The sequence below is a fragment of the Armigeres subalbatus genome, chromosome 3 (genome assembly GCF_024139115.2).
Source record: "Armigeres subalbatus isolate Guangzhou_Male chromosome 3, GZ_Asu_2, whole genome shotgun sequence".
Lineage (NCBI taxonomy): Eukaryota > Metazoa > Arthropoda > Insecta > Diptera > Culicidae > Armigeres > Armigeres subalbatus.
In genome coordinates this window covers 313,875,620-313,903,619 of record NC_085141.1, presented here as the reverse complement: position 1 = coordinate 313,903,619, position 28,000 = coordinate 313,875,620, and the positions used below count along the sequence as shown (strand labels likewise).

General features: G+C 42.0%; 1 protein-coding gene and 1 long non-coding RNA gene across 2 annotated transcripts; both read left to right on the top strand.

Annotated features, from left to right (window-relative positions):
* Positions 1 to 734: 734 nt before the first annotated feature.
* LOC134220832 (uncharacterized) lies at positions 735 to 1,743 on the top strand. Its single transcript, XR_009982074.1, has 3 exons — positions 735 to 957; positions 1,035 to 1,178; positions 1,239 to 1,743. It is a non-coding gene; the product is annotated as an uncharacterized LOC134220832 (long non-coding RNA).
* Positions 1,744 to 10,100: 8,357 nt separating this feature from the next.
* LOC134222660 (uncharacterized) lies at positions 10,101 to 22,408 on the top strand. The gene is made up of 3 exons (XM_062701821.1): positions 10,101 to 10,242; positions 14,366 to 15,205; positions 22,266 to 22,408. The coding sequence occupies exons 1-3, from the start codon at positions 10,101 to 10,103 to the stop codon at positions 22,406 to 22,408; spliced, it is 1,125 nt and encodes a 374-aa protein (XP_062557805.1).
* The last annotated feature ends 5,592 nt before the right edge of the window (positions 22,409 to 28,000 follow it).

The following is a 28,000-nucleotide window of genomic DNA, read 5'->3' as shown; positions in this document are numbered from 1 at the left end:
ATGCCTTTCTCGTGCGGTAAAAAATAGTATTTTGGCCATAACTACCAAGCCTATTGTCCGATCCGTCCAATTTTCAATAGGAAACAATGGGGCAGTATTCTGCGTCGAATGCAGCCTGTTGTGAGGGAATCCGTTCAGGGTAAGTGCATTAAAAATGAGCTAGACTTTTTTACGCGCTTTTTTATGAGGAAAAGTATTTTGGCCATAACTACCAAACCCATTGTCCGATCCGTCCAATTTTCGATAGGAAACAATGGAGTAAGATACTGCGTCGAATGCAGCCTGTTGTGAGGGAATCCGTTTAGGGTAAGTGCATTAAAAGTGAGCTAGACTTTTTTACGCGCTTTTTTATGAGGAAAAGTATTTTGGCCATAACTTCCAAGTCCATAGTCCGATCCGGCCAATTTTCAATAGGAAACAATGGGGCAGTATACTGCGTCGAGTAAATTGGTTGAGGGTAAGTGCAAAAAAGTGAGCTAAACTTTTTGTACTTTTGGTGCGCACATACACACACACATACACACACACACACACACACACGCACACACACACAGACATCACCTCAATTCGTCGAGCTGAGTCGATTGGTATATAACACTATGGGTCTCCGAGCCTTCTATAAAAAGTTTGTTTTTGGAGTGAACATATAGCCAACAATCAATATGAAACTGACGATTTTTTGTGGTTCCTGTTACGCATGCTATGAACGGTCTTCGGTACCCAGCAATGAAATCGTCGCTTCAGTACGTAATCTATTGATGCCCTCTTAGAACAGATTTTAGCACGGCTGTCATAGCAACATTTCCGAAAGTTTTTTTCTTCTTCAAACAAAAACAAACTTCGAAAATGAAAACTGGCGGAGATCGAATCACGCAGAAATTATCCCTTAAAAGGCAATTCTAAAGTTTAATTTTACATTTTATAATATTATGAAAGCATTATTGATATGAAAATACGGTACGTATAATTATTACAATGAACGTTATACGTAGAAAAACATAACGATAATTTTTACTCTATTCTCCCATATTCAGCGATCCGGTATGTTGAAGAATATGAAAGCTTGCATCGCAAATTGTAAACTCGAATTTCCAAAAAGAAACTGGCAAAAATACGCCCGGGAACAAATAATCGCGGGTTTAAGAAGTGTTGAGACATATAACCAAATACTGGAAGAAGTACTTCAATACACATTTTAAAGAAAAACAGCTTTTTCCGTTATCAATGTTCTATTTTAGGGTATTCTATCTTATAGTCCCGGTAGCGATGTCGTTCTATGTACCCCTCACTACCAGATGCATTAGACGTATCAGAGCCTCTACACCTCAACACCGGCACTTTTCGCATCACGAGATGTTCATCGATGAAGAAAACCAAAATTATACAAGTCTAAAATCCCGTTTTTTGTAGCATACCGTGAAAACGACGACGAAGCTCGCACCGAGGCTCGCACAATATATGCCGTTTTTTCAGGATATTTGGAAATGGAAAAACTTTTGACATTCCCCTCGGACTTAGAAGTCTTAATTCGCCAGATACGAGAATGCAGATTTACAGTTGAATGTTCATAATTAGCTCATGTCCCGAAATAATTATTTATTTTTCTTTTAAATACAGAAGGAATTGATTAGGATGAATTTAAAATTAGATTGTTTCTTTTTTGAATTGAATGATCAGAACTATCAATAGCGATGGGAGATATATAAATATCAACCATAAATGCCATTAGACATCTCGTTTCTAAAAGTAATAAATGCCATAAATAAACTTCATAAGGGAATCATAAAGGTTATAAAGTTTCGCGAAATACTTTATTTGTTGTTGTTGCAAATACTTGTTGATACTATGTACATTATATTTATTATATCTATGCCGATATGTCACTGCACCGCTTATACTGTACCAAATCTGTTTGAATCTTTAATATTTCCAAAAATCTTCATACATTTTTTAATCCTCAATCTATACGATCCAAAATCACAACTTTCATCATCTTTGACATCAGCAAACGAATAACTAATTAAAGTTATTCACCCGTATTCTTGTTTACGGACGAACGATACTTTCGAACGAATGCGATTCGTTCGATCCGTTTCTCCATTTGATTTTGCTGGCGTAAACGGGAATGCGCTTCAACTTTCGTTCGAAAGCGCGTTCGTACGTAAACAAGAATATGGGTGATTTTATCAACTTACTGTGGTGCTGTTTTTATTCGTATTTTTTCTTCTATACAAGTGCTCGACAACAATCAGTAAAATACGTTCCCGTTCTAGGCCTTCCCTGACGATGTCCATCAACATTAGCATTAGCATACAGTAGTTCGCACAAATTCGTAGGTGGTACAAGCCAAGACTATTGTATGAGAGTAGCATCACTTTTCATCGTTATCACAGATATTGATTTGGGACTAATCACTAACTCTTAGATGGAAGCAATGCACTCTCCAATAGTCGAGATCTGTCCTGGCTACGTGCTTGCGAATGCTGAGGAAGGGGAAGGATGGTTTGTTGGATACCTACTTAAGAACGATGCAGAGAACTCTACGACCTCTCATAGGTGCCACGGGAGGTTAATGGATTGCGTGGAAGGTTATAACAGTAAGAATCGTTTTTTTGGTATTACGTGAAACACAGAAAGTACTAAGATAGAAATACAAAGTAGGAAAGGGACGAGCCTGAACCCACGGCCTCCTGCTTATAAGGCAGAAGCGGTAGCCATCAAACCACCGAGCTCGTTTTTCCCTGACGGTGCCCATTAACACTTCATGAATTAAACCGCAACGTTCGCCCAAAGGCTTGAAGGCCAAATCCACCATTCAGGGGCTGCGAATGTATCTGAGTTTCAAGTCTACGCACGATCGGATGGGCAAACGGTGGCTCGAATGAGCCGTCATCCAAGTAATTCATTAGTTCGACAGTAATTTAGCAGAGCTCACTGCAGAAATTGTAGCCGTGAACCAATCAATCAGGGGTTCTTACAAGGTGGTGATGAAGCCAACAAATTTCAGATCATGCTGCTGAATGCTGCGGTTCGGTATCAGATGGTGGATTTGTTGACTAGACTACAATGTTTGGAGTGAAGACACAGAGGAACTGACTAACACTCAAGTTGCGTGATTTCAAGAATTTCTCTTAGAATGCATAATGAGTATGCATTGGCGGATCGGTATGGCGATGATAAAGATCGAGATATGGAACGGAAAGAAATGAATTTCAAATATAACGCCATTGATTCGACGAACATGTTGCTGTACCGGTGTTTGACGCTCGCTTTCCAACAGTCGAATTAAATCCAAGAAGGAGAAGCCACCCAAGCATATTTTCGTCATCTTCGTTTAGTTTCAATTAGGGTAACGCAGCGGTAGGTGGCTCTTCTGAGATAGAAATATCCGTACATCACCCCCATGTTCATAACGCATACTTTCGTTGAAGATTAATCTCATACGGTATTTGAAAATCTCATTTGGCTTCATCGAATAGCCAAACGACGGAAAGGTGACTGGTATAAACGCCATGAGAAGTAAAAAAGTCTGCAAAGTGGTGCCGGAAAAACAGAAGTATAGGGCACTGCACGGAAACATCTCTTTCTCTTTCGTTCCTCATAAATTTTGACGTTTACTGGCCTTGTTGTTTTCTAATTTCTTTGCAGCAAGAAAGAGACAAAGCAGTCCGTGCAGTGCCCTATAGGGCACTGCACGGACTGCTTTGTCTCTTTTTCGCTGTAAAGAAATTAGAAAACAACAAGGCCAGTAAACGTCAAAATTTATGAGGAACGAAAGAGAAAGAGCTGTTTCCGTGCAGTGCCCTATAGCGTAACATCACGCTGAAGAGAATTTTTCAATCGATTGCTTGGTTTATCCGACGGCTGATACTGATACCGAAACATTCCTGGAAAGACATATGACGTCGGATTTCTGAGCTTTCAGAAGAAATTCCCTGGAGAAAAAAATCAAAAATTCAACGGGAACACTTTTTTTTATATCAACGGAAGAAAAAACCGATTGAGTGCTCAGACTATGCCTATCCATGCAATTCCTCAATCCACTTAACATTAGGTATACATTATCAATAAACCCAGAGTTTTAAGCGTCGATCTGAAATACAAATAAAGATATTATATGTATGGAAAATCAAAATAATTCCATTCCTTGAACATCCGCAGTATATATGAAAACAACAAACAGACAGTTTGATAACCTTGACAACAGTACAAAATTAGAACAATGAAAATTTATGTTGAAGCGTTGCTTTGTTTCACTGGGTACCGGAATCTTAGAACATGGAACCATAAAATGAGTACTAATTTGTTCTGACTCCAACATCTTGATAATTATATCTATGATATAGCCTTTACGTATACTTTGTATACGAGAAAGGCAAAACCAACGTGGATGTTCCAGGGATTTCGTAGGGATGTAGAAGCAAATCATCGAAGGATTCCGAAGCAATCTGTCGAGTGGTCCCGAAGCAAATCGTCGAGGGACTCCGAATTAATCCTCCAGGGATTCCGAAAAACTTCTAGTGATTTCGAAGGGAATCCTTCAGGGATGTTGAAGCAAATCTTCGAGAAATTCCAAAGCAAACCGTGGATGTATGTCGAAGTGAATTGTTGAATGATTCCATAGCAAATCGTCAGAGGGATTCAGAAGCAAATCATTGAGGGCTTCCAAGGCAAAATCGTCGAAGTATTCTAAAACAAATCGTCAAAGAATTCCGAAGCAAATCTCAGAACGATTCCGAAACAAATATTCGACCAACTGCGGAGGAATTCCGAAGCAAATTAACGAAAGATTCTGAAGCAAATTCTCCATGGATTATGGAGAGTATCCCCCACAGATTCCCAAGGGTTGCCAGCTTAGATTTCGGTCGACTTCTTTTATTTCTTTATTGAGGCTTCTGCGATGTCCCGCTGGGTTCCAGTCTAATGCTTGTTAACAGATTTCGTTTCCGCCCCTACGTAGAGTGTGGCCGTCCCAGCCCCACTTTCGATCCCGAATTTCTGTTGCTATCGGCTTCTGGTGACAACGACGATGGAGCTCGTTGTTTAAGACCCAGTTGTGAGGCCACCAGGCCCGAACTATATACCGCAGGCATCTGTTGATGAACACCTGCTGCCGTTGAGTGTCCTCCACTGATACACACCATGTTTCGCTAGCGTATAACAGCACAGATTTCACGTTAGAGTTGAAAATTCGTATTTTGTTGCGTTCACTTATCTGCCTGTTTTTACAGATATTTCTTAAACTCGCAAAGGCAGCTCTTGCTTTCTTGATCCGTGCGCCCATGACGATCTTGGTACAGCCGTCTGACGCAATTTGGCCACCAAGATATTGGAAGCTTTCTACATTCTCCGCTGGCTGCGTTTGTCAATTGATAACTACGCCTGCCGAAGAGGAGCGCTCGGCAAGGTAGTTGAGCTTACTCTGCATGTCAGTGCGCCGTTGAGCGAGGAGTGCAACGTCATCAGCAAATTCGAGGTCATTCAGGTGCTCCATGGTTATAGGCTGCCATAGCAGCCCGCGGTTTGGTCCACGGTCAATCGCACCTACCAGAATCTCGTCGAATACGATGAGGAACAGTACTGGTGATGGAATACATTCTTGCCTCACACCAGCCACTGCCCGGATAGGGCCGACAAGACCCCATTGTGCAGCACTCTACACGAGAAGGCCTCGTACTGTGCCTCGATGAGGCTGATGATTTTCTCAGGAACCCCGTTGCGTCTCAGGGTGCCCCACATATTCTCGTGATTGAGGCGGTCGAAAGCTTTTTCGTAATCAATGAATAACAAGTAAAGGGACTCTTGGAATTCGTTGACCTGCTCCAGAAAGATACGGTGCGCGACAATATGGTCCACACAGGGTCTTCCGGTACGGAATCCGGCCTGCTGCCGCTGTAGAGTCGCTGAAAGTTGCGGTGTCCCAGATATTACGAAATAAACAATGCAGTAGTTGAGCGGATGTCATGGGGTCAGCTTTGAGCATCTCGGCTTTTATGCGTGTTTTACGTCGGATCCTAGGCAGGTCATGCCGAGGTGGTGGTGGCCTGGCATGGTACTTGGAAAAGTTGTTCGACGTCCTCGAACCAGCGTTTCAGCTGGTCAGTTGGGTCGGACAATAACTGATCATTCGCGTCTTTCACAGGCATCGTTGCATTAATCTTCGCCCCGCTTGCGGTTAAGATTCTTCTCGATTCTAGTTGAAATACTTCGATGATTCTGAAAGAAATTCTTAAGATTCCAATGAGAATTCTTCTCGGATTCTGACGGGAATTCCTCCCGTATTCTGATGAGAATCCAACTCGTCTTTGACTGCTGGCGTAGTACCACGATTGCTTTGATTTATATTTTGGTGACTCTTCGTTGTTGGGATATGAACAACTTACTTTGATGCTGCCAAATTAATTAGATATTGCCTTTTTATAATTGACACCAAGCGCAATTTCACTGCCACACAGGAATCTAGCTCAGAAATGAGAAACCAGCTCATTTGTCTTCCACTCATTTCTTTATGATAGGGTCAATATGGGAGATAACTCTTTTGTCTTCAAACTATTTGTTCAATGTTGAAAATTGATGCTACTGTTAATTAACTTTTCAAATCATAGGGGGGGGAGGGGCTATTTTTTCTATGGAGGGTTAAACCTTCCTAGTCCCACTTATTTACGCCAATGATTAAAACATTTACAAAACACAAGAACACAAAAAAATTGCATGAAGCAACAACCAAGGAATGCTCATGTTGCATACATGAAACAAAAACGTTCAGTTGCATATTATGTAACATTTATGTGTCTTTCCAAATTAAATTATTTGTATAAACAGAATTACAGAAAAGTTGAGAGAATCTCAATGTTTGATTTGATATTACTCAATAATGTGACAAATCACCATTTATTCCGGTTATTGTGCAATCAAGTAACAAGAAACCCGAGTAGGAAATTTTAGAATCGAATGGTTTTTATGCTAAGTTAACATGCAATTCCTACGAAGTGTTGAATGGTGCTGTGGTAGAGTGAAGGACTATCAATCACAAGATCGATAAAGTAAATCCAGTTTGGTTTTGCCTTTCTCGTAATAAATTTATAATATATTATTAATTAATAAATAAAATAAATAAATAAATAAATAAAATTAATAAATAAAATAAATAAATTTATAAATTAATATAAAAATCACGAAAATAAAGTATTTTAAAAAACATTACATTCAAAATATCTAAAATAATCATTCCGAAGCTTGCGCTCTGGATAATGGCCAAATGCTAACATCCATTTAAAATCCAGAATAACTCCTGGAAATTCATAAAGCTCCCGAGACTTGAATAAATTCAAAAGACAAAATAGTTACAGCCAAAAAGATTTTTATTTTCGTTTTTAAAAGGGGGTTTGGTAGAGGAAGGGTTAAATCAGGATATGCATACCAAATGGGTTCGCCAGAGCTTTACAGCTCCAAATGTGGCAGAAACTTCACAATCAGTAGCTGCGTAATACAAATCCTGACAAACGAAGGAGCGCTGCTTCGATATGGTGCTGATATGCGAACAAACTCGAAACAGTCTTTTCATACTCATCTACGTGGTGGACGATTTCCATTGAATGGAATCCATTCGGTGGCGCGCCTAAGCATTTTTGATGCCGATGGTGGCCAAGAAATATCACCGGTGGCGGCGTACAGATCTAATTAAAACTAAAACTTTAACAGAATCCAGGAGTAATAGATGTTGTTATTGAATGCTTTTTAGTTCATCCATTCTAGAATATAGATAAGGTATTAATATACCAACCAAGAAATTTAAGAAAACACCGCCAAAAATGTGTAACTGTCTTTTGTTATATTTTTAATGTTATAAATGGCTCCAGCATCCAACATGCGACAAAACAACATACAATCGCTGGTCCCACATCGTTCTGCAGTTAAGGCTCTATAAACTGTAATCAATCCGATAATGACGATGATTTTATTCGAATCTGCACTAATACTAATAAAGTTTTGACCTAAATTCAATATTTTGGGGCTTCTTCCCGACTTACCTTCATCATTTTATATTCACTACATTTTCATATAATTTTTCCTTATCCAAATTAACAATTATCGAGAAATTGCAGGAAAAACGCTGAAAACTGCCTTTTTTCCTGGGCCGGCATTCGTATTTTTATCGAACGCATACTAACTCCGAACGTTCGCAGCAAACACATACACACGCATTTGATTTTTCACTTGATCTTTTCCCACTGTTTCCTTGATTAAATCACTGCTAAAACATATTCACTAACTGAGTTTCACATTTTTCTTCAATATTGACTACCAATTAATTCACTTCGCGTCCAAAAACTGTCGAAAACTGCTTTAAAAAATTCGAAGTGAGAGACAAATTTGACGACCGTATTGCGAATGCAATAAAATGCGGAAGACTCAAATTCACTAGCGCAATAAGTAAAATGGTGAGTTCAAAATCTACGCTATGCAACTTCATTCAATCCGAACAATACAACGTATACGCCAGCCAACACGCAAACAAAGGTGTGCATACACAAGAAAATAATCATCTCTTCACCGTTGCCAGATTTGTTTATTGGAAAAAATCATTGCTGTTTGTCGGATTGAACCAGAAATACCAGAAATAAATAATTAAACATGTTATGTAAGCTTCTGTTAAATTCCAAGTGGTGAATAACAAATTTTAAACCGACAAATACCCGTATATTTGATACACCGTGAACATATGTTATGATATAGAATAAACATTTCGTCAAGTCTGGCAACATTATGCATCAATGATATGGAAATGCTAATATCATCTTCCAAACTTGGACGTACATGTTCATGATAGCATTAGAGGCGAAAGTATAGAATTGATAGTTCCGTTAGGATACGGCAGGCATGAAGAATGTTTTTATAGAAGTCGATTTGAAGCGAGCGGAGGGCAATATTTGTGATGGCACATATCTTTGACCTTCCTTCTGCCAAGCTCCCGTATGAAGGGGAGGGAAGAATATCAGGGTGGAAGCTGATATATCTCCACTGGCAAAAGGAAGGTGGTTTGACTTGCTCATATGCCATCGCGTGCGGAAGGATTTGCTATCGACGAGTACTGTCCCCAAATTTCTAATATGACATCAGCATTTAGTCGAATAGGATTTTTATTGCACAGTTCTGTTTTCTCATTGCGTCCGTCTCGTCGCAACCAACTTGGCTGCCTCGGAGAGAACAAAGCAGAGAAAGGCACAGCAGCAGTGCCTTTCTCTGCTTTGTTCTCCGAAAACAAGGAAAAATAACATTCATTAACTTCACGTAGAAGTAACACACACGAAATCATTAATTTATTATGCATCAGCTGGCATATTTTTAACACCCCATTTCCACCCACCCCAGTTGTAAACAAAATTTATCTATCGCTGCTGCACTTTTCCGTACCAATTGCCTCACTATTACAAACAAGCGATACAGTCATTAATTCTCAAAACATTGTGATGGAGTCTTGAGCCTTAACATTCTTGTCAGCTATTTGGTCATCCATGCCACACCACCATTATACAATCAAATCGATGAGCGGGCGTTTTCCGCCGATTAAAGCGTCAAAATAGAATTGCGCCAAATTAGTCGATGTCACACGTTTCATACGATACACGCTTTGCATGTCGCGTGTTCAGCCCATTTAGTGTTGTTGCTCTTTGCTCACGCCGCTCGTTCGACATCACCATTCAAGTCAAAGCACTGACTGTGACCCCTTCAAGTCGAGCAGGGTGATCGTGAAAATATAAATGTTGGAATGATGGCAAAACATACCATGGAAGATGTAGACAATCGATTCTTAGCATTCACATTATTTGTCTGATTTTATTATTTAAATTTTGGTTACGGTGACTATAAAATGCTAATTCGCCACCTGTTTGATATGTATACATATTATGGAACGTGTCGGACCACTCTAATTCTCATAACGCCCTGTAGTAATGCGGAACACAATGAAGGTAGCTCAAATATGAATGATGTCTTTCAATGAACACAAACTTCCATCACCATTCATGCAGCATATTTACCTATAGACACTTTTCCAGTTTATTCGTGGAAAAGGGCAACAATCAGTCGCTCACGTAACGATGATGACGGTTGACATAGATTCGAACCTGCCCTCCCGCATCGCCCTCCCACCGGTTCCAGTCATTGAAGTTCTACTCGTTGGTTGCTGGGATGCTGGTTTGACAAACGTGCCAGGAACTATTCTTCTCGAGTGCTTACTGGGTATGGAACTGGGAAACAGTGAGCTGCTCAAGCAAACACCAATCAAGTTGTTTTGATGTCATAATGGCCCTAGCGACCATACACTGCGCAGCAACTGAAGCTGCTGGTAGATTGCGAAACCGATAAATGCCTTGACAAACTGTTGCGCCGCGTCACTCGGAAGTTTGCCTGCAGAACCGCAAACAAAAAGTTTGCTTGATACCGTGCAAATTCAAACTTCGGACGCTTAAGCACTTTTTGCTATGAAATCAGCCTGTTAACAAACATTTTAAGTCTCACCGTTCAAATTACCATCACAATCATAGAGCATATCGCTTATCTTTGTAACACGGGATTAACATGTACGAATTATTGTGTAGAATACTTCCGATTAATAAAAATATTTGGCTTCTGTTTTACTCAAACTCCGGACAGCAGCAAAATTGGATTCATATTTCGGACATAACGTTTCAAACTTCGGACAACAAATTACACAATATTGAGAAGAAATATTGCAAATGATTATCACTAGATAGCTCAGACTGACATTCAATTATTTCGTCACATTAAATTAACATGGATTACTAGAATGAAACTATCCTAAATAAAGCTAAAACTATGAGCCCTTTCAATTCAGCTGGATGAAACATTTCAATGACATATTTCTGAAAACCTCCCATACAAATAGGAGTGTCCGAAGTTTGAGTATGTCCGAATTTTGATTATCCACGGTACTCGGTTGGACCCGCCCGCACTCGAGAACCTTCGTGGAAAATAGACACCTGTCTGTGCGGTATTTACAAAGGTGAAATGTGGAGTGGGACAAAAAAGTTTCAAGTACCTTCTATAACTGGAAAATGACTTTAAGGGCAAGATTGTTACGCTCAACCTTTCGTGGAATGTCGCGCCGATGTAAACCAGAAATAAACGAAAATTTATAGACTTGACGCGTAAAATCTAAAAGTAAATCCACCAAAAAAATAAACTGTTGGCGCTAGTTGTTTTAGAATTACGTAGAACGTGTGTATATTCCATTGTGTTTTTATATTCTTCATTGTTTTATTTAAGGGAAATCTATATAGGGGAACGGTTAGGCACTTCCTCCCACAGCTCCTATTTCCATCCCGTCAAAAACAAAGCAAAGAAAGTGTTTAGCCAAAAAAAGATCTCTTCATTGAAACGACATTTTGGGCCGAATGACACGTTCGAAGTGAAGTCATTTCCAGTCTAAATCGCTGATTCGATCATATGGCCCATCGAAATACTCCGACATCCAGCATCTAGGACATATAGATTCTAGCATAACCCCTTCTTACCAATCACTCAAATGCAATTCGAATAGATGACATTCGGCCAAATGGCTCTCGGCCGAATAACTTTCAGTTAAACGAGCTGTCATCCTCATGTATTAAAACTATGATAGTTTCTGGTTCATGTCTGAAAATCAAAAAATCAATTAAATCGATCAAAAATTGAATGAGTAAGAGCAAAAACATCATCAATATTTGGTTGCGTCAAAGTGGTTGGGGATGCAAAGGTTAATGATATACACTCCTCTAATGCCGAGAATCATGGTTCAACTATTCTTAAAATCACAAAGTACGTGTAGTAACGATCATCGGCGCTATAATAAACTCTGCCACCACCAGTATGTACATGACGTCATCCTACGACATTTTGGTAGATTGGAAATTCTAAAAGGAGCAAAACTGGACTATCGTCGAGTGTTATTTCGATAACGACGTTGCGCTGAGTACCGAAGAGAAATGCAGCTTTTTCACTGAACACTTTTCGGGTTTATTTTCAAGCTATTCGTCATCTCAAGGCTGATATTGAAGAAAGTTGTACCTATTGCAATAAAGTACTACTAGTGAATATGGATGTCTTTGATATGGATTTTGATTTGATACGGCAGAGTAAATCATCATGGATCTTCTTTTGACCGTGCAGAGGAAATGTTCCGATATTTTAGCTGCTCCACTTTCTTTGCTATTCACCGGAAATGCCAAGTACAGTGGAAAATGCTGTACCTACTATATAATCAGTTTTCAGGAAAAGCGACAAACGAAATACATGAATAGAATCGAACTACCGTGACATTACATCTTTGGTGATATGTTTGAGTCGGCAATAAACTGTAAAATGTTCGCTTCCTGCAAGAAATACCTCAGCCTTTGCGTGGTGTCTTTCCCAGCCGCTTTGTGGAAACGAATCTCATCGTTTTGCATATGGAGAATAGTAGCGTGGATGAGACAAGCAAATAGAAAAAGTCCTACTCAAGAATGTACTTGGGTGGGACAGTCGTATTTCGTTGCCATTATTACGCAGAGGGAAAAATCATTAGGGGAAAAGTGGGTAAAACCGACACCTTAAGCAACTTTACAGTTCCCCAATCTATGAAGTAACTTTTCGGTCTAGAAATTTGATACAAGCATACTTTAACTCATCAAGCATCAGTCCATTAGGTTTCAGGACTATATTTCTTGATAGAATCTGATTTAAGATGAAAACGCGAACAGTCCATCTTCTAGTCCAACCAGCTGGGGTGCGGGTAAGATCGACACCACATGAGGGTAAAACCGACACATCAAGTCGTTATGGAATCGAACATCAGAACAATTCTAAATAATGTTACAACATAATTGAAAATGTTTAACAAAACATTATTTTTGAAACTATTAATTTAGACTATAACTTGGTAATTTCGGTACCCCTGAGTTTATATACGATTATTGGAATAAAAAAAATCCAGGAATCTCATTTTAAATGGGACGCGATAAATAATAATCGTTGGTCTTCCAACTACAAAGATCCGTTTCAGGAAGAAAAAAAAAAGTTGTTCGAGACCCCTCGGTAGATGTTTTTCAAATAGTCACGAAATGAAAGTTAAGAGCTATATTTTCACGTAGTGAAAGTTTTGGCGATGCTCATTTTTTTGTCATAAAGGTCCCCCATACACACGCCGTGCTCTCTTTCTTTACGCTCTCTTTTGCTAATATCTAGGCTAGTTTAAAATTTGTTGCAATATTTTCACCTCACCACACTAGACAAAGCTATTTTCTTCAGATCGGTGCTGGAAAATCCAATGTAAATGTTAGTATGGCGATGGCGATTATGTAATAATCGAAAGAGAAAGTAAACAAAGAGAGCCTCTCTTTTGAACTTACGACGTTTTCAAAAATCACGCGAGAATTATATTATGGGAGTGATGAGTCTAATATTGTCTATCCGGAACAAATTTATACCGCCTTTTATACCGAAGTTGAATTTTTCCCCAGATACAGGCAACTTTCCCAACTTCGGAAGTAGTGCGCTGGATTCGTCTGAAGATGCGCTAAACAACGCATCAATTAGTTTGACAGATAAAACTTCGGAAGAAAGTTCGGTTCGAAAGTCCCGACTTCCGAATTCTAAGTTGGTGCTACGCCGACAATAAAACAGAGGTATTTCGTGATTCGATGACAGGTGTCGAATTTACCCCAACTGATAACATAATAATGATGAGATACATGTGGATGTTTATTATTAGAGAAGTTAACTATTTTTCCACAACATACACAAAATGATGTTTAATTATGGATCAGAGAAGGATTAAAATTTAATACTGAAAATCAACCAATTATTGTCGAAAAAGCTTATATACCGAAGCTAAAATTTTACATAACTCATCTCCTCGATGGTGATTAATGCTAAATAGCTGTTTATTATGACTCTTACACGTCTCTGGCAGTTCCAAAAACTAGAAATACTAGAAATCAAACGTTTATTCAAAGTGTATCGAAATACTGTCCGATAATCACTTGAAATCAGAGATTTGAAGTGGTGTCGGTTCTACCCGCAGTATCGGTTTTACCCACAATTCCCCTAATAAAATTAAAAATACCAATGGGAAAATTTAAAATTTGCGTTTGTTCTTTTTCGTCAACTCTCGTAACTATTTATTATGTAACAAAAAACAAACTTTTCTAGGAGGCCCGGAGACACATAGTGTTATATACCAAAGTCTCGCTCATTTTTCAGGCACTTACCCTTAACCGATTTGTTCGCAACAAGTTGCATTCGACGTGGAATTCAACAAAACAACAACTAGGGTGGGTGTACCAGTTATCGCTATACTTAAGAACAACTTTTTTTTTTAAATAAGTAAAAGACGTGCGGGTCAACTTTATATATCAAGCGAAAGGTATAACGGGATCCGGGTTCAATCTGAGAAAGTGGAACTCCAATAGCCAACAAGTATTAAAATCGATTCCTTCTTATCTGAGAGATGACCGTCAAATACTAGACTTGGATGAGAAGGCAACTGTGAAGACGCTGGGCCTTACGTGGGAGCCAGCTACCGACACCCTGTGGATCAAAGTTCCAGATTGGAGGCCAGGTGGGCCAATCACTCACCGTGTTGTGCTTTCTGAGATTGCACGTCTGTTTGATCCCTATGGACTAGTTGGTCCGGTGGTCGTTCTAGGAAAACTTTTTCTCCAAGAATTGTGGAAGGCCAAGTACTCCTGGGATGAGCCGCTAAGCCAAGAACTGCAGACACAATGGTTGGAGTTTAGATCCAATCTATTCGAATTGGATGCAGCCTCAGTTCCACGGTGGATCGGTTTCGGAAAAGACATTATTTCGTGCGAGTTCCACGGATTCAGCGACTCAAGCGATAAAGCATACGGCGCTGCAGTTTATTTGCGCTGTATGGACTGGAACGGAGATATCACTGTCAACCTGCTAATGGCCAAATCAAAGGTTGCGCCATTGGAGGATTTTAGCAGGAGAAAAAAGAAGCAGTCAATACCTAGGTTGGAGTTATCTGCAGCTCTACTGTTGGCGCATCTCTATGACACCGTTTCGACGAGCATGGCAATTGAAGCAAAATCTTTCTTCTGGACGGATTCTACAATAGTCAAATGCTGGATTTCCTCGCATCCATCGAGATGGCAGGCATTTGTGGCAAACCGTGTATCGGAGATACAGCATGTCACAAAAGGTAGAGTGTTGAACCATGTCCCGGGAATCGAGAACCCCGCTGATATAATTTCGAGAGGGTCAACTCCAGCTCAAATAGCGAACAATTCTCTGTGGTGGGCTGGCCCAGATTGGCTGAAGAAGGATACTCAATACTGGCCGGCAAGTACTCACGTTCCAGATCAGCAGTTTGATTCGGTGACCCTGGAGGAGAGACCACTAGTATCGGCAGTTCTACATATTCTGCCTCCGAACAAGATTTTTACGTTGTGATCAAGTCTGCTAAGTCTCATACGACTGACTGCTTGGATGCGCCGGTTCTTGTTCAACTGTAAACTCCGGAACAAGTTCCAACGAAAGTCTGGAATTTTAGCTGCCACTGAGCATGAAGAAGCACTGCTCGTTTTGGTGCAACTTGCTCAATCAGAGAGCTTTCCATTGGAATTGTCAGACCTTGCATCGAAGAATGAAGTCAGATCCACCTCTAAGCTCCGAAGTCTCAATCCTGTGATGATAGAGAGTATACTTTGCGTTGGCGGCCGGCTCAGAAATGCTCCAATATCGTGCGGGCGTAAACACCCGATGCCTAGACAGCCGGCATCCGTTTACGAAACTGGTCGTTAGCGATTACCATCACAGACGGCTCCACGCAGGGCCGCAGTTGATGATATCCTGCATCCGTGAAAGGTTTTGGCCATTGAATGTCAGAAATCTGGCAAAAAAGGTAACGCATGAATACGTGGAGTGTTTCAGAGTGCAACCACGAGTTAACGAGCAACTGTTGGGAGATTTGCCACACGAGAGAGTCTCACCAGCTCCTGTCTTTCAAAAGGTAGGAATTGATTACTGTGGACCATTTGAATTGCAGCCTGCTACGCGGAAAGGCGCTCCGACAAAATGTTATATCTGCTTGTTTGTTTGCATGGTTTGCAAAGCTGTCCACATTGAAGTCGTCATGGAAATCACGACCGCAGCATTTCTCGCCGCTCTAAAAAGATTCGTGGCCAGGCGTGGGGTGCCAATAGAAATATTTTGCGATAATGCTTGTAATTTTGTTGGAGCACGGAGACAGCCGAATGAGCTGCATCGAATGTTTCATCAGCAACAACATCAAGAACATCTGTCGGCGGAGGCCGCTCAAGACGGCATAGCCTTCAAATTCATTCCAGCCAAGTCCCCCAATTTTGTTGGCTAATGGGAGGCCGCAGTAAAATCTCTGAAGGCTCATATGAAAAGGGTTATTGGCAACAGGATGTTGAAGTCTGACGAGATAAGTACCGTCGTAGCCCAGATAGAGGCATGCCTTAATTCGAGGCCCTTGACCCCACTCAGCAATGATCCGAATGACCTGGAAGCACTAACTCCAGGGCACTTCTTGGTGCAGCGCCTTTCGTCTGCAATACATGAACCCAGTCTTCTGGAGCTACCGGAGAACAGACTCTCTAGGTGGCAGTTGATGCAGCAGTTCAGTCAACTGATTTGGAAGCGATGGTCAACTGACTATCTATCGAATCTCCAGAGCCGTAACAAGTGGACAAGGCATAGAGATAATCTGGACGTCGGAACTATGGTTTTTTTGAAGGAGGACAACGTTCCACCTCTATCCACATCCACAATACCACATGGAAATCACCTAATCATGTAACAGAAAACCAAATCGACCACGTTCTAATCGACGGTAAATTCTTCTCCTACATCACGAACGTACGCACTTACCGCAACGCGAATATTGAATCCGACCACTATCTCGTCGCAGTATGTCTGCGCTCAAAACTCTCGACGGTGTACAACACGCGTCGGATTCGCCCTGCCAACTTAACATTGGGCGGCTACAAGACGGTAGACTAGCCCAAGACTACGCGCAGCAGCTGGAAGTGGCACTCCCAACGGAAGAGCAGCTAGGCGCAGCATCTCTTGAGCTGGAATGCTATTCGATTCGCCATTGGAAGCACCGCAACCGCTGCACTAGACACGGTGGCTCCGGATCAAAGAAACGACTGGTACGACGGCGAATGTGAGCAGTTAGTTGAGGAGAAGAATGCAGCATGGGCGAGATTGCTGCAAAAACGCACGATGGCGAACGAGGCACGATACATACGGGTGCGGAACAGACAAAACTCGATTTTTCAGAGGAAAAAGCGCCAGCAGGAAGATCGAGACCGTGAAGAGACGGAGCAACTGTACCGCGCTAATAACACACGAAAGTTTTATGAGAAGTTAAACCGTTCACGTAAGGGCCACGTGCCACAGCCTGATATGTGTAAGGACATAAACGGGAACCTTCTTACGAACGAGCGTGAGGTGATCCAAAGGTGGCAGCAGCACTACGTAGAAGCACCCTGAATGGCGATGTGGCAGACGAAGATGGCGGTATGGTGATGGACCTGGGAGAACGCGCGCAGGACATAATTCTACCGGCTCCGGATCTCCAGGAAATCCAGGAGGAGATTGGCCGGCTGAAGAACAACAAAGCCCCTGGGGTTGACCAACTACCAGGAGAGCTATTTAAACACGGTGGTGAGGCACTGGCTAGAGCGCTGCACTGGGTCATTACCAAGATTTGGGAGGAGGAAGTTTTGCCGCAGGAGTGGATGGAAGGTGTCGTGTGTCCCATCTACAAAAAGGGCGATAAGCTGGATTGTAGCAACTACTACATTGCTGAACGCCGCCTACAAGGTACTCTCCCAAATTTTATGCCGTCGACTAGCCCCAACTGCAAGGGAGTTCGTGGGGCAGTACCAGGCGGGTTTTATGGGCGAACGCTCCACCACGGACCAGGTGTTCGCCATTCGCCAAGTACTGCAGAAATGCCGTGATGATATGTGCCTACACATCATCTATTCATCGACTTCAAAGCCGCATATGATACAATCGATCGGGACCAGCTATGGCAGCTAATGCACGAACACGGTTTTCCGGATAAACTGACACGATTGATCAAAGCGACGATGGATCGGGTGATGAGCGTAGTTCGAGTTTCAGGGGCATTCTCGAGTCCCTTCGAAACCCGCAGAGGGTTACGGCAAGGTGATGGTCTTTCGTGTTTGCTATTCAACATCGCTTTGGAAGGGGTAATACGAAGAGCAGGGATTAACACGAGTGGTACGATTTTCACGAAGTCCGTCCAGTTATTTGGTTTCGCCGACGACATTGATATCATGGCACGCAACTTTGAAAGGATGGAGGAAGCCTACATCAGACTGAAAAGCGAAGCTAAACGGATTGGACTAGTCATCAACACGTCGAAGGCGAAGTACATGATAGGAAGAGGCTCTTGAGAAGTCAATGTGAGCCACCACCACGAGTTTCTATCGGTGGGGACGAAATCGAGGTGGTTGAAGAATTCGTGTACCAGTGAGCCGGTGACCGCCGATAACGATACCAGCAGAGAAATTCGGAGACGCATAGTGGCTGGAAATCGTACGTACTTTGGACTCCGCAAGACGCTTCGATCGAATAGAGTTCGCCGCCGTACCAAACTGACAATCTACAAAACGCTCATTAGACCGGTAGTCCTCTACGGACACGAGACCTGGACGATGCTCGTGGAGGACCAACGCGCACTGGGAGTTTTCGAAAGGAAAGTGTTGCGTACCATCTATGGTGGGTTGCAGATGGCAGACGGTACGTGGAGGAGGCGAATGAACCACGAGTTGCATCAGCTGTTGGAAGAACCATCCATCGTTCACACCGCGAAAATCGGAAGACTGCGGTGGGCCGGGCACGTAGCCAGAATGTCGGACAGAAATTCGGTGAAAATCGTTCTCGACAACGATCCGACGGGAACAAAGAAGGCGAGGTGCACAGCGGGCAAGGTGGATCGATCAGGTGGAGGACGACTTGCGGACCCTCCGCAGACTGCGTGGTTGGCGAAGTGCAGCCATGAACCGAGCTGAATGGAGAAGTCTTTTATGTGTAGCACAGGCCCCTCCGGCCTTAGTCTGATGATAAATAAAAAAACGTTCCACCTCTCAAGTAAAGACTGGGACGTGTAAGTGACATCCATCCAGTACAAGACGGCAACGTGAGGGTTGTCACCGTTCGCACGAAGGAGGGTCTCTATTGACGAGCCATCTCCAAAATTTGTATCTTGCCCATCCTTGATAACCAGACTGGTGAATCGTCAACGTCAACACAGCCAAACTAAGTATTCACGCCCCCATATGGGGCATCTAAGGCATCTTGCGATACAAACCGTCGCTATTGCCTGGGGGCAACCTCAATGTATATTAGAGTGGCCCAGCCTAGTATGGAGAGAAAAAAAGTCATCGGATTCTACATGATTTTGCCTCTAGGTGAGAAAATCATTTTCTGAAAATTTCAGCCTGATCGGTTATTGCATAAGCTGGCGCAATTGATTTGAAGTTAATATGGGGATTTCAGCCGAAATACATGGGAAAATACACCTCTGTTACTATTTCGTACAGGAAATTGGATGGAGGTTCCCGATTGAGCCCAGATTTGCAGGGAATGAAGTTAACATGCCCATGAACAATTCGACATAAAATTCTACTATTATTAAATAAACTTTAAATCAGTTTTTGGCTGATTTATTTGGAATTGGGTTGAGCACTTTGAAATTCATTAATTGCCATGAAAACATACGCATGCAATCAAAGGTGCCTGCGATGCGTGATTTCGCGCGCACTGAAACATGTAACTGCACGCGCCACAGCACATATCGCAGCTACCTTCGATTACACGCGCTTGTTTTCAAGGCAATTAATAATTTCAAAGTGCAAATAAATCAGAATCGCACGACTTTTTGTATCCTGGGCTATGTATATAGTTGTATATAGTTTATTTGCAATCCGGAAACATTCTGACGCGTTCCCCTTCGACAGTGTTCACCAATCTTTGGAGGAATCGTCATCTGGTCAGGAACCTTATCATCTACTATCATCGCAGATTCACCAAAGCTAAGTACGCCCCCATTTGGGGCAACCGTTGGCGAATTCGTGGCTATCTAGCCACATCTGCCGAGGGGGCGATGTCCAAGTTATGTCACCATTCATCAATCTTGCATTTCGAATCCAAATCGCTTTTTATTTTTGGCAGATATGGTTCGTCTACGGCTTCCTGGTATGCAGTCATCATTCTGATAATTGATTATAATCTCAGATCAACTTCAGCATCACATCAAAGCTTAACAGCTCATTAGCGAGTCTTTTGTCACGTCGTTGGAGAGTCTTTTGACACGTCGGCGACGTCCGCATCGAAGTTCCTCACATCAACCTTGAGACGACAACTGGTTGTCTGCAACACGACTTCCGCTAAGCATTTCACGGCCCCATTGGGGCATACTTTGGCAATGATAGAGTTTCGTCTGTTAACACCAGGGGGCGACAACTAAGTTATGTTTCCCTCCATTCAAATGTGTTCCGGAATCAAGCCATATTCTTCTCCGACAGGTCACGGAGAACCGATTCCACCGGCCGATGCCATCATAATCGATCTAATCAGCGGAAGTACGTGAGCAGCGGAGTCAGCAGAAGTTATCGAGAACTATTCAGATCAGAGGATTGTCATTCCTACAAGGATGTGAACAGTATCAGTAGCGGTGAATCCACTTGACGGACGATCAACCTCACGTTACGGCGCACGAGCTAGCAATTGCAGTTGGAGAGTCTTTTACTTTGAGAGTTGATGCAGCCGAAGAGGATCATTTTTGAATACATGTACCTAGATATAAGTACTAGTAATTGATTTGAATTTTGTTTCGAGTAAACTCAAGGCGGCCGGTATGTTAAGGATTTTAAAGGCATAAATTTGGTACGTCGCTGTAATCAGTAATTTTGAGATGAGCATCTGCAGCCAAGCGAATATAGGTATACTACACGCTGCTAGGCATAAAGAGATAGGCTATCAGTGATACGCTCTCGCAGCTTCACTGATAGGTGCAGATAACAACATTTTAGTTCTCTCTAACCGCCGCCGGTATAGTTGTCGGTCGGCCGTACGACCGTGTGGTAAAATAAAATTATTACAGTCCACTAAATAAAGTGTATCAAGTGAAACACAAATAAATTAATTTGTAGTGACCGTATCACTTTGAAGCTCTTTTTCTGTTCACGTTCCGAACAAGTTTCGCGGGTGCGCACGTTAGTGCAAAACGGGGAAAACCCAACAGGTCATTCGGCCGAATAGGTTCTTGGTCCGAGTAGGTCATTTGGCCGAGTAGATCACTTGGCCGAATAGGTCATTTAGCCGGTTAGGTCTTTCAGCCGAATACGTCTTTAGGCCGAAAAAGTAATTTGGCCGAATAGGTCACTTGACGTCTCACTTCTCAATCATTATTTCTAACTTCTCACTGAGAAATAAGAGGTTAGAAATTATGAGTGGGAAAAGAGGCGTCTCCGTCCTTACTTCGCTCTTCCTACTTTTCACAGTTAGAAGTGATAAGTGAGAAGTGAGACGTCTAACTACTCACTTCGCACTTCTCAATTTTCACAGTGAGAAGTGAGAAATAATTAGTGAGAAGTGAAACTTCTCTTACCAAATGACTCGCTCCCTAAGAAAAATGAGTCCAGTAAAAAATCGACACATTTTGGTTTGATATATTCCAAGTTTTCCGTTTTCCTTTGAAGAAAAAGAGGATTGAGAGCGCTAAAATAATAAAATATTTCTAAAACGCACGTAGGGGCATGGCAGGTATTTCCGTCCATCGTCGCGCCGTAGGGCCTAAAACCAATGAAAAGCAACGTCAATTTGCTAGAACTCCACTATAGCAGAACGTTTCTCCTGAGCTTACGATTCGGTACGCATGAGTTTGGCAAAAAAAGTGTCTCTTTTATTGGTTTTCGAGACTATGACGGAAATACGAAAATGCCGGCTTTAACTGCACATTAAATAACTAGTAACAAATGGTACTCAAATTCAATCATATATCTAACGGATATGTTTATAAATATAAGTAATTCCAAAATGTTATTAATTTTCGAGATCATTCCCTGTTCTTCGTTAGAAGCGAGCAGTTTGTTTTTTTGATTGCTCTCATCTCGCGTGAAATTCTCGGAGTGTTTTTCTTCATTAGAAGTTTTTTTCACTCGTTTTTAAAAAACGCGTTTTGTGCCCTGTGACAGGGAAGCAGCACACCCTGGCCGAGACCTCCGGTGTGTCTGTTAAAGGCACTTCCGGCTACGACAACCTGCCGGATCGCAAGTCGCAACCCTTCCAAAAGCTGCATCATCGCCAGCAGCAGAAAGTGCGGCAATCATCTTGCTAGCGAAGCCCCCATCCCCATCGTAGCAGCCAATACGACGACAAAAGCCTGCCTGCAGAGGAGTCGCCATCGACGCTGGTACGCTACCTACCTACAAAAAGCTGTTACTGTCGGTAAATATCTCGTCTGTTGTTCTCGGTCTCTCGCTGCGAGTCTCGCATCTTGTGAATAAGGCAAAGACAAAGGTGCTGTTTGAACGAGATGGCGCCACAACATTTAAAGTAAAATGAATTTCCTTGTATGGACAAATCATCCGTTCTCATTAACTACGCATCGCATCAATATGAAACCTAGGCCAAAAAGCAACAAATAATTTTTAGATTTTTTGTTCCCACGACTTGTTTTACAGTTCTAAACAATAAAAGAGATTTCATTGTACCTCCATACTAAATTCTAGTTGTATACTTTCAATTTCTTCAAGACTGTTCTCCACCTCGTGTGTGTGGAAGGAACATTGAAAGCTTACGATATCGAACAGCAGATGTCACTAGTGTATATGCAATATTACATTGATACAAACACACAGCAACACCACCTGTCGCCTGATAATGGAAATATTGCAATTATACCATCAGGTGTAGTGGCTGTTGTTAAAATATTTAGGAAGGGCCTCAAGCGGAATATTTGCTAGAATGCAACTGACGATCTCCTAAAAACTACCAATAGGAGATCGTCAGTTGCATTCTAACAAAAATCACTTGAGGCTAACTGTTCATACAACAGCCACTGCATTTTACAAATGTTCATGGCGACAAACAGCACCTTTGTCTTTATATAAATCGTCAGTTGCATTCTAGCAAATATTCCGCTTGAGGCCCTTCCTAAATATTTTAACAACAGCCACTACACCTGATGGTATAATTTCAATATTTCCATTATCAGGCGACAGGTGGTGTTGCTGTGTGTTTGTATCAATGTAATATTGCATATACACTAGTGACATCTGCTGTTCGTTATCGTAAGCTTTCAATGTTGCTTCCACACACACGAGGTGGAGAACAGTCTTGAAAAAATGAATTATTGGCAGTGGCTGATTTTTTACTCGCCGCTGTCACATCCAGGCGCTATAGTATATGCGCAAAATAGCCAGCATGAGTTAACCGCCAGAAATTTGTATGGCGAAAGTCATCTAACGCGGGATTTCTCAAAATAAGAAACTTTTCATGAAAAACTATTTGGTACCGATTATGTAGGAAGGTGTCCGCTACCATGCCCACCAAATATTTTTTTGATGAAAGTGTTTAATTTTGAGAAATCGAACCTTAGATGCCTTTCGCCATACTGATTTCAGAAAGTTAACTCCTAGTGTGCCGCTGTAAGCACGCTCAAAGCAGGCGATTCATTGAAAGTATACAGCTAGAATTTAGTATGGAGGTACAATGAAATCTCTTTTATTGTTTAGAACTGTAAAACAAGTCGTGGGAACAAAAAATCTAAAAATTATTTGTTGCTTTTTGACCTAGGTTTCATATTGATGCGATGCGTAGTTAATGAGAACGGATGATTTGTCCATACAAGGAAATTTATTTTACTTTAAATGTTGTGGCGCCATCTCGTTCAAACAGCACCTTTGTCTTTGCCATATTGGCAAGTGGAACTGTGAACTGGTAGTAAATTGGCAAGTAGAGCTATACTAAAAGTTCATCAGATAAAGGTTATTTTTTTTCTCGTTATATTTTTTTTATATTTTTTTTTGTTATATTTTTTTTTCGTTGTATTTTTTTTTCTCGCTATATTTTTTTTCTTTACATTTTTTTTCTCTTCCGTTATATTTTTTCGTTATTTTTTTTTTCTCGTTATATTTTTTTTTTCGTTATTTTTGTTTCTTTTCATTTTTTATTAATTGTCCCACTCACTTTTTCATTTACCCGCCATTTTTTTTTCTTTTTTTTTCTCTTTGACGAGTTGGGTTATTAACAGCAGCTAGTATCACAAGCTACAACGCGGAGACTGCCCCTTATTACAGCACGTTTTCCCGCTTTTCTCCTTTTCGTTTTTGGAATAACCGCAATATTCTGCGTGTTCTTTGTTTCGATATTAGAATCATTTTATTTTTCGTTGCGGTGATCATTCTCCGCAATGGAAACTTATGACAAAGGCGGGGGTGATTCGCGATTCGAAATTTCGGACGATGATTACATTCCATCCCCGGAATACGAGCAATTTAATGAAACCGGCTTAACTCCCGATGAAACTGTTTTGCAAAAACAGGTAAACGTTCAGGTCAACAACTCAAATTCTCCTGGGATTTTAAACCTGCCTTCTCCTGATCCTATGGATACTAACCAGGCAAGTGGATCAACACCCCCGGCGACCCCCCGCCTAAAAGCGTACCCGCCCGGATCTAAGGGCCCATTTCTGGTTTTCTTTCGGCCCAAAGGTAAACCGCTAAACAAATTGCGAATCGAAAAAGATCTGGCAAAATCGTTTCAGGGCATTATTGAAGTGAATGCCCCAAGCCGTAATAAGTTGCGAGTCACTGTAAGTGATCGTGAAAAGGCCAACATAATTGCTGCCTTCGAGCTCTTTCGATTGGAATATCACGTGTACATCGCAAGCAGTGAAGTCGAGATAGCAGGAGTGGTCACCGAGTCGTTTCTAACATGTGCTGACATCAAGACTGGTACTGGGGGGTTTAAAAATCGAGCGGTCCCAACAGTTCAGATTCTTGATGTCAGACAAATGAACTACGTGTCAGAAGATGGCACCAAAAAACCGTCTGATTCGTATCGTGTGACTTTTTCTGGTTCTGCCCTTCCTGACCACCTTGTTCTAGGGAAACTTCGATTACCAGTGCGCCTCTATATACCGACCGTAATGCACTGTAAAAAGTGCCAGCAGATTGGTCACACAGAGACCTACTGCTGCAATAAACCACGGTGTAGCAAATGCGGTGAGCAGCATGCCGAGGGTCTCTGCAGTAAACAACCGAAATGTACCTGCTGTGGCGAAGCTCCGCATGAACTTACTACGTGTGCTCGGTATACAGAGAGGGAGAAACATCAAATCCGCTCAATAAAACAGCGGTCGAGGCGATCCTATGCAGAAATGCTGAAGACGCTTGCCCCAGCCGCTGTTCCATCAAACCGTTCTATCGCCAGCTCAAATGTCTTCTCTTCCCTGCCCTTAGATGATCAAGGCTCAGACTCTGGGGACGGTGAAGAATACACTGTCATCGAAACAGGGACAAAAAGAAAGCGAGCAAGATGCAGGCGACAGCACCAACACGCTTCTCAAAATGTTCCTGTCGTTGAACAGAGTACTCGACCTTCCCCTGCAAAATTAACAAGTGGTGGGAAACCCCAAAAAATGGCTTCTATTGGGTTCAAGTTTGCGGCTGGCAATTTCCCGCCACTTCCGGGAACATCTAAAACCCCAGCTGTTCCAGTTTTTTGCCCAGAAAGTTTACATCAGCAACAAAATCATCAGGCGGTTCAACATAACCATGTTGAAGTACCTGACAAAATGACTCTTTCTGGGATTGTGGATTTCATCTTCAATACACTAGAAATCTCTCCCGCAGTGAGAAACATTATCAACATGATAATCTCACTGGTGAAACCCTTATTGAAACAATTGATTTCAAAATGGCCTGTTCTTGATTCAATCTTATCCCTCGATGGCTAATTTAACCAACGAGGTCGGGGATAAGATCGTAGTCCTGCAGTGGAACTGTAGGAGTATTTTTAAAAACCTGGATCCGTTTAAGTTTTTAGTTCACAGCTCATGCTGTGACGTATTTGCTCTTAGTAAAACATGGCTTTCTCCAGACAAAGTTCTCTCTTTCCACGACTTCAACATTATTCGCTTAGATCGAGGAGATGGATATGGAGGGGTGCTCTTGGGGATCAACAAGCTCCACTCCTTTTACAGAATAGATCTTCCCTCGATGACAGGCACCGAGGTAGTCGCATGTCATGTCACCATACGAGGGAAAAGCCTCAGCATAGCCTCTGTGTATATACCGCCGAATGCTTATATGCGACGCAGAGATCTTAACGAAATCTGCTGTGCTATGCCTGAGCCACGGTTGATTCTAGGAGACTTTAACTCACACGGTACGGCCTGGGGGGAACTTACCGATGACAACCGTTCTTCGTTGATTTACGACATGTGCGACTACTTCAACATGACATATTTAAATAACGGAGAAGCAACACGTGTGGCACCTTCAGGACTCGAAAGTAGAATTGACCTCTCAATCTGTTCGATTTCACTAACATTGGACTGTACGTGGAAAGTAATTCAAGATCCCCATGGTAGTGATCACTTGCCTATCGAAATCTCAATCACCAATGGATCGTGTCAGTCTCGCCAGATCGACATTGCGTACGACCTCACGAAACACATTAACTGGGGAAGATACACTGAGGCGATCATCGTCGGTGAGCATTCGGTCGATATTCTTCCTCCGCTGGAGGAATATCAGTTTCTCTCCGGACTAATCCTAGACAGCGCAGTTCAATCACAACGTCGATCAATACCGACTATCGAAAGCGTGGTACTCGAGATAATTACGGTCGTTATGTTTCTCTTGAACGTAAGTTTAAGAGTCTCGCAAATGCTAAGAAACGCGGTTATTGGCGCCATTTTGTTGATGGTCTTTCGCGCGAAACGTCGATGACAACACTTTGGGCCGTCGGGAGAAGAATGAGTAACGCGTCATCGATTAACGAAGATAGGGAAAGTTCTTCCCGATGGATCTTCGCTTTCGCCAAAAAAGTGTGTCCGGATTCCGTCCCAATTCAACGGTTCGCACGCGAAGCATCCTCCGGTCGACACGAGGGGGACGCCCCATTTTCGATGGTTGATTTCTCACTTGCTCTCCTTTCATGTAATAATACCGCTCCAGGAATGGACAGAATTAAATTCAACTTGCTTAAAAATCTCCCAGACGTCGCGAAGAGGCGCATGTTGAACTTATTTAATCAATTCGTGGAAAGCAACATTGTTCCGGATGAATGGAGACAAGTGAGGGTGATCGCTATCAAGAAACCCGATAAACCTGCTTCGGATCATAACTCGTACCGCCCAATCGCAATGTTGTCGTGTATACGGAAGCTCTTAGAGAAGATGATTCTCAATCGACCTGACAGATGGGTCGAATCAAATGGCTTTCTATCAGATACACAATTCGGATTCCGTAGAGGCAAGGGAACGAACGACTGTCTTGCGTTGCTTACTACAGAAATCCAACTGGCCTATTCTCAAAAAGAACAAATGGGTTCAGTTTTCTTGGACATTAAGGGGGCTTTTGACTCAGTTTGCGTTGACGTCCTTTCAGACAAACTCCACGAGTGTGGGCTTTCACCAATATTAAATAACTATAAGTACAACTTGTTGTCTGAGATACATATGAGCTTTTCTCATGGAAACTCAACAACTTCAAGAATTAGTTACATGGGTCTCCCCCAGGGCTCATGTTTAAGTCCCCTTCTTTACAATTTTTATGTTAGAGACATCGATGGATGTCTTGTGGAAAATTGCTCGTTAAGACAGCTTGCGGATGACGCTGTTGTCTCCTTTACAGGAACAGGGGTGGGCGATCTGCAAGGACCATTGCAAGATGCTCTGGACAATTTGTCTACTTGGGCT